This window comes from Vigna unguiculata, chromosome 10 (genome assembly GCF_037176805.1).
Source record: "Vigna unguiculata cultivar grain cowpea cultivar isolate G323 ecotype 2 chromosome 10, ASM3717680v1, whole genome shotgun sequence".
Taxonomy (NCBI): Eukaryota; Viridiplantae; Streptophyta; class Magnoliopsida; order Fabales; family Fabaceae; genus Vigna; species Vigna unguiculata.
This window is the reverse complement of record NC_140801.1, coordinates 15,950,989-15,959,084: the sequence shown is the minus strand read 5'-3', so window position 1 is coordinate 15,959,084 and position 8,096 is coordinate 15,950,989. Positions and strand designations below refer to the sequence as shown.

The 8,096-nt window shown below is 39.2% G+C and overlaps 1 protein-coding gene across 1 annotated transcript; it reads right to left on the bottom strand.

The window, feature by feature from the left end:
• Positions 1-3,926: 3,926 nt before the first annotated feature.
• LOC114165087 (cytochrome P450 83B1-like) lies at positions 3,927-6,905 on the bottom strand. The gene is made up of 3 exons (XM_028049740.2): positions 6,331-6,905; positions 5,379-5,694; positions 3,927-4,628 (listed from the first exon to the last, which is right to left on the bottom strand). The coding sequence occupies exons 1-3, from the start codon at positions 6,897-6,899 to the stop codon at positions 4,020-4,022; spliced, it is 1,494 nt and encodes a 497-aa protein (XP_027905541.1). The 5' UTR covers positions 6,900-6,905; the 3' UTR covers positions 3,927-4,019.
• Positions 6,906-8,096: the final 1,191 nt, after the last annotated feature.

Below are 8,096 nucleotides of genomic sequence, written 5' to 3'. Positions count from 1 at the left end.
CCACCTTGGCCGCTTATCGGCTTTCTTCTCTAAGTTTGCGCTTTTTCTGGGATACGTAGCGATATGGTTCGATATGGTTGGTTTGTTGGATTGGGAGTTGTGGTCGTAAGCTTGCCATGTAGCACTCGCGTGCCAAGCGCTGGTCGTAGTGTATGGTCAGGATGTCGCCGGATGGGGCAGGGAACTTCATGGCCAAGTGAGGGGTAGAGACGACTGCACCAAGTGTATTGAGGGAAGGACGGCCCAGGAGTATGTTGTAAGATATTGGCGCATCGACTATAAGGAAGCGGATTGGGATGGTTTTGGTTTGGGTTCGTTCCCGAAAGACGGTGTGGAGGTCTATGTAGCCCCGAGTGGATACTTGTTCGCCGGAAAAGCTGTATATGGGCTCATCATATGGGATCATGGCGGTGTCAGGAAGTTGTAATTTTTGGTAGGTGGCCCAGTAGAGGATGTCAACTGAGCTGCCTTGATCCACAAGGACTTTCTTAACAGCATAATTTTCGATTTCAACGGTGATGACCATTGGGTCATCTTGTTGGTGGTCGAGGCCGTGGAAGTCGTCATCTGTGAATACGATGGGGGGCATGCGGCGTCTATGGTGGGAATGGGTGATATGGTTGATGGATTGTATATGGCGGAGGTGTCTCTTTCTAGCAGACGAGGTGGAGCCTCCACTTGCGAAGCCACCAGAGATGGTGTTAATGGTGCCTCGTAAGGGGGGGTCGGCAGGGGTGATGTCGGTGCGGGCGGGTTTTGGCTGTTGATTGTTGGGTTGGGTGGGGTGGCTATTGTGATGGGCGTCGTTTGGTTGGCGTCTGTGGTCAGGTCACGGGGGGTGGCGGGATCGAGAGGAGGAGGAATGGTCATCCCTACGGATGAAGCGGCGAAAATGGCCAGCACAGACCAGTTCTTCTATTTTATCTTGGAGTGCTTTGCATTCTTTCGTGGTGTGACCATGGTTGCGATGGTACCGGCAATATTTGGTCATGTCGGCGTTGGGAGGTGTGGTTGTCTTGCATGGTGGGGGGAGGAGATCAGCTTGGAGGGCTTCGTCTAAAATGCGGGAGCGGGCTACTGTGAGTGGGGCGTATCTGGTGAAGCGAGGTTGGCGGGGCTCACGTGAGCGGGTATCAGGGCGTGGGTGAGGTTGTGGGGTGGGGTTGGAGGTGGGGTTGGAGGTGTTGGCGGCGTAGTCGTTGCAGAATTTGGTGTGAAGGGTTTGCATTTCCTCCATGCGGATATAGTCGGCTGCACGTAGTTTGAGTTCGTGCATGGAGGCTGCTGGGTGGAGGTAGACGTTGTTGGCGAAGGGGCCGGGTTGTAGGGTAAGAGTCATACATTGGAGAATCATCTCCTGATTGAGGTGCGGTGTACGAAGGGCGGCTTTACTAAAGCGATCGATGAACGCTCTGAGTGGTTCATTGGGTTCCTGTCTGACACCCAGTAGGGATATGGTGGTGGTTTGATGTGGGCGGCTTCCAGCGAAATGGGTGAAAAACATGTGGGAGAGAATGTCGAAACTATCGATTGAATAGGGCGGGAGAGTGGTGAACCATTCTAGGGCAGGGCCTTTGAGGGTGGTGGGGAAAGCTTTGCAAAAGACTGCGTCTTGGGATGTGTACAGGGCGAAATGGGTGATGTAGACTTTCAGGTGTTCGTCAGGGTCGGTTTCGCCGGTATAGCGATCCAGGTTGAATGGTTCCCACTGGGCCGGGAGAGGGGTGTTGGCGATGAAATCCGTGAATGGGTGGCGGCGTCTGGACTGGTGAGGAGGGTGCATGTGAGGTGGGGGTGGGTGGTTGATCATAGCAGGAAAGGTGGAGGTGATGTTGTGAGGAGGAATGTGGGTTGTGGGAAGATATTGTGGGTTGTAGGGTGGGATATGTGTGGTATGGAAGGTGGTGGGTATGTTGTAGGGGATGTGGGTGGTAGGGAGGGTGGGGGCGGGAGTTGGGGGTGCGGTGAGCCCCGGTTGACCGGATGGAAAGTGGTAAGGATGGGTAGAGGTAACGGGTGTCTGTTGGGTGGTGGTGAAGGTGTGGGGGGTGGGATTGTATTCACTTTCTTCCTCTGTAGGCTGGAAAGCCGGAGATTTCACAGCTTCAAAGGTTTCTTTGGCTTTTCCCTTCAGGTTGGGGTCCGCCTCGATCCTTCGCCTGAGGCGAGAGTTCTCTTGCCTCTGCGCCTCCATTTCTTCAGCACTGCGCTTCTTCAGGTCTGCGAGTTCTTGTTGCATCTTTGCTTGGCCGTCTAGGATGGTGGCCAAGTCAGGGGTGATGCTGGGAGGTCCAGAGGGACCAACATCCGCTTGCTTGTTCACTCCAGCTCTGTTGCGGGTAGAAACCATCTTCAGAGAAAAAACGGGTACTAAAGGTGTTTGTCTCGTGCCCCACGGTGGGCGCCAATTCTTCCTGTAGAGAACAAATAGGATAGGTTAGGCACAAGCGTCACCTTACCATGTAGTCCGCTATCTCTTCAGTTGGCCTCTTCCCGGTGGATACATGTCAGCTTGAACCCAGGAGGGGTTACCTACAAAAGAGTCTCTGAAGCTCAAGTAAGTCAAAGCTCTCAGAGAGTCAAATCAGTGATTAATGAATGCGTACCGTTAAATGATGGGGTCCACGCGTATTTATAGAGCATTAATGACATTTGACCATTTCATGGGCTGGGCCTTGACTTGGGCTCTAGGTGGGGCTTGCAAGTGGGCCAGGGCCCAAACCTAGGCCGTTAAGATTTATTGAATGCGGGGGCTCCTATCACACTGAGTGTATTGAAGTGGTCGGCTTAGGCTGTAATCTTACCAGATATGCTCGAGTAGTCGGTCTAGACCGGCTACTTGCCTTGATGGCTTATGTTGGTGATATGAGGTGCAGGTTGTCCCTTTAGACGTTTAGTTTAGGTTAAAACCGGTACAAGTTAGGCTAACTCGGCCTAGATCCACTCGACGACCCATATGGGCCGGTCGTGCTAGTCAAGTTTGTTAACCCAACTTGGCCTAGTTAGTCTAGGTCGTTGTTTTTGCTTGGCCCCATTAGGTTGTCGGGCTCGCCCAACCCATTTAGGTTGTTAGGCCCGTTTGTGTCTTCCGGCCGGTCGAATCAATCTGTGTCGTTTGGCCAGTCTGACCCGACTAAGTCATCGAGTCTATCGGGCTTGTTTGGGTTGTCCCACCCATCAGGCCCATCTAGGTTGTCGGGCCGGTCGGGCCCCTACGGATCATTAAGCTTGTCCGACACGTTCGGGTTGTCGGTCCTGCCTGAAACTTGTATGCAATCTAGCCTATCCGGCCTGTGTAGGTCATCAGTCACGTTTGTGTCGTCGAGCTAGCCTAGTTTGTTTAGGTGGTCGAGCCCGCCCGACACATCTGGGTCGTCAGGCCCGCCTGACACATCTGGGTCGTCAGGCCCGCCCGACACATCTAGGTTATCGTGCCTGCCCGATAATCTAAGCAGCTTGGCTCAAAGACCTAGTCTTAAGTCCGCAGTCGAGATGGCTGGACCTTGGATGATGGCTGAGTCAGGCTGGGCCGATGGCCGAGACGACCCGGATTGTCGTTAGAATGTTTAATAATATACTTTTCATGTTTAAGAAGAAATCATGTGGGTTGGCCTTAGCCCACATGACTTTTGTGAGGTTTTTGGCCTTGTGGACTGGGCCAAATTGACAACTCTACCAGAGAGTCAGAGTGTGAGGTTAAGTGAGAAGAATTTTAAATTCCACCTATTTTGAGAGTATTTAATTTCTAATAATTTAGCTAATTGAAATATTTCGAAAAAATGTTTGCATTTTAAAAACTTTTTAATTTCTCTACCTAAATAAAACATTTCATTACAAAAAAATATAAATTTAAAAAAAAAATGAATTACTTCGTTAAGATACTCTATCCAAACACACCATAAAAGACATATTTTGAAATAGGGACATCACATCATTATTGAATTCAATATTATCTCCAGGCAGCTAAAGATACCGAACAATAAACCACAATACTACACATATATTTATTAATTAAACTTCTAGAGTCGAACCTTAGCCAAAACACATAGAGGATTCTTCTTGTGTTGAGTAAGTCCTGGCAACACTTCAACATCAATATCTTCCTTTTTAACTCCAGTTGGTAATTCCCAATCAAATGACCTGAGAAGATTCACTAGAATAAGATCCAATGAAGCAATTGCCATTATCATACCAGGGCAAATTCTACGTCCAGAACCAAATGGAATGAGCTCAAAATCTTGTCCTCGAAAATCTATTGCATTATCTAAGAACCTCTCTGGTAAGAACTCATCTGGGTCTTTCCAAGTGTTAGGGTCTCTATGGATAGCCCAAGCATTCACGTAAACTATTGTCTTAGCTGGAATTTTATAGCCATCTAAAATACATGCTTCATTTGTTTCCCTTGGCAGAAGCAGGGGTGCTGGTAGATGCAGTCTAAATGTCTCTTTTAACACGGCCTTGAAATAGGGAAGCTTTTGAATATCATCTTCATACAGAAAATCTTTTTCACCCGCCAAATTTCTAATTTCTTCTTGAACTTTTTTCATTACTCTTGGATTTTTTAGTAGTAAGGTCATAGCCCAGACCGTTGTAGCTGCAGTTGTATCTGTTGCTGCTACAAGCATGTCCTAAAAAAAAGAAATCAACAATTTATAAGGGATCCAACATATTTTTACAAATAAACTATAACATAACTAGTCCAACAAATTTGTTTTTCCAATGTAATAAATTAAGAAAAACTTATAAATGTACACTTTGGCTACATTAATTAGCACATTGGTTATGATTATATAACAATCTATACTTTCTTTTTGAAGACCACAACGCTTTGGTTAAACTAGTATAATGTTTTTAATAAATTAATAAATTAGTACGATTATGAGTTAAAGTCTTAATAAATAGTATATAAAATTATAATTTTAATAGTGTACATTTATCAAGATTCATAAATTAATTGTGGCAACACTTGTCAATTGATACACTTAATTTATTTACAATGAAATTAACAATAATGAAAATTGAACTTATTTATGCCTTAATTATAATAGTGGCTTTAAGTATTTGTGCCTCATAATCAGAATAACATAATAACCCCCTGTCTATAAATATATCTTCTTTCAGTTTTATAATTTTGTTTGGATTGAGGCAACAGTAACTCACTTAATGTCATTTTTTAGTTGTTTAAAAATATATATAAAGATTAAAACAAGTAATTTGTAAGTATAAAAATTAAAATACAAAAGAATATCATAAACCAATTAAGTAATTAAACACGTAATATATGAACTAAAAATGTTCTATCTTAACCCTAGTCTATATGTGCCATTTTTTGATACTCAAGTAGAAAAATTAAACGAGGAAGGGAAAAGAACTCAAACCATGAACACAGCTTTGATATGATCGTTTTCAAGATGTACAGAAAACGAACGCTGCGTTTTGAGTTGAAGTAAGACATCAATCAAATCCTCGTTCTCTGGTGCCTTTCTATTTGGATCCATGTGTTCATCAATCACTTCTTGGTAGAAGGTATCCAATTCTTTGAAATTTTGTTCAAGACGAGCACGTAGTCCTGTGATTCTATCAATCCAACCCAAGAAAGGAATATAATCTGAGAAGAAAAACATTCCCAACATGGCTTGACACTCATTCAGTAGCCCATGGAACCTACTCCTTTCTGTTCCTTCATCCTCATATCTGGTGGAAATGAGGATCAATATATGATAGTGGAATTAGTGAAACATTAAATTACTAATTTAAATGTATATTAAATAATTTCAGAAAAGAAGAATCACAATAAGAAAAATATCATATCATCAAATATCAAATGTAAAAAATATACAATTTTTTTTTTCAATGTCAAATAATATCAAGAAAAAAATTATAATTGCACATATCAGAGTATGAAATAACAATTGGATATAGGTTGAATAATGATATAAAAGAGTAAAAATGATTATTGTAAGGTACAAAACTAAAGATATCTATATCCGTATTCAGTCATACCAATATCATTTAGTGGTGAATTCTTTATCAAAATCAAGATAGTTTGGATAATACCTGTGGTGATGAATTCATGTATCATCCCTACACTCACTTGTAATATAATATATTTTGAAATACTAAAATAACAAAAAGAAGTGGGTTAAAGTAGTAAGGAGCAAACAAATATTTCCTTCCAATTTTTCGGTTTTAGGACTAATAATCTTTTTTAGATTAAAATGGAGCATTTGAAAAAATTATATGCAAAACATAAGGCAAAAAAAATAGGCTGAGAAATCAAAACTGAATTTCTTTGAGTGTGAAAAGTATTCTCCATGTCTCTTGCAATACCTTCTTCCAAAGGCAATTCTACATATAATTGTGGTGGTGAGGGACATGAGTGCATCACTCAAATTTGTAACCTTGGAGGATGAGGCTTGCATTGATATTTTTCTAATCATTTGCTTGACCTCAAAGTGTCTTATTGTGGAAAAGTTAGAGACACGAATGGAGCTAAGGATATGAACAACACAAATTTTCCTGATTTCTCTCCAATAACTATTGTATGGGGAAAATGCAATGTCAGTCCCATTATAAGACAATTTCTGTTGGCCAAGTAATTTAGGTCTCCCACAAAACTCAAGATCATGAATTTTCATTACCTCTTTGGCAAGTTTAGGAGAGGAAACAACAATGGCTGACCTTAAACCTAATTTAAGGGAAAATATGGGTCCATATTTTCTTGAGAGTTGCCATAGCTGAAGATAAAGGGTAGAATTATTGAGCTGATGAAGATTCCCTATTATGGGAAGGCCTCCAGGACCAGGTGGGAGTGGTGGGTTTTTCAAGGTTTTGAGGTATTTGAGGAGGAATGAGAAAAAAACAAGAGTGAGGCATAGAATTAGAAGTGACGACAACATTGTTTCTATAACAAAGAGGTGGAAGAAAACACTTTGTGAATGTCATGATAGAATCATAGGATCTTATATAGGGGTGGCATAAGCATGTTAGATCAAATTCACCATAATTCCAAAAATGATGCCTCAATAATATAAAAAAAAAATTTCCATCTAAAGTGACCAGAACAAAAATAAAAAATAAAAGATTAAAGAAGAGTTCAGAGGTTTACACAATAGAAATTAAAATCTCTTTTGTGGACAAATATATTTTGTGTTACATATATTGGAATAGAACTTTTCTTAATAAATCTTTAATATAAGAATATCCAAATATCCTTAAAAAAAATGAGTATTCTAGAAAGTATGACTACTTTTACTAAAATTTCCTAGAAAGTACCCTTGTAGAATATATTTACAAAATAAGTTTATGTTATATAAAAATATAATTAAATTTCATATAAATATTATAATAATATTTTTATTATAAAAGTATATTTAAGTTGTTTATATATTCTTTTAATAAAATATATTTTATTATGTAATGTTTTAAATAATATATGATAATTGAGTTAATCAAAATAAAATATTTAAATCTAAATAAATTAACGGTTAATAATTTTACATATTATCATTAATATATTTGAGCACCTAGACGTATATAAGTTTTACAAATTTAGTATTAATTTAATAACAAATTAAAAACTTTTATAACTGTAATAATTAAATGGAATTAATTGTTATGTTTCTAATTTTTAAATGAATAATTAAATTCGTTGTCTAATAATTAAATGAACACTTAAATGAATAATTAAATGTAATAATAACTTTAATAATATTACCAATTAAAAATTAAAGAAAATAATTGAATACAATATAAATATAAATATAAATATAAATATAAATATATATATATATATATATATATATAAATATTAAAGTCTTAATCATATTTTAAGTCTATATAAAATTGGCCATTTTTGTTATTGTGTATTCAATAAATTTATTTTTAATTTTTAATTTTTATTGAGTCTCGCTATTAACTTTCTATGTTAATCGAGTGTGTTAATTCAGCGATGTGATTCTGAAGTGGGTGAGGTATGTGAAGTGAGTAACGTCATTATTATCATATTAATATCATTTTATTCACTTATCGGCACTTGTCACTGTATTATTTTATTATTTTAAAATTTAAAATTTTTTAATTTATCTATAATTTAT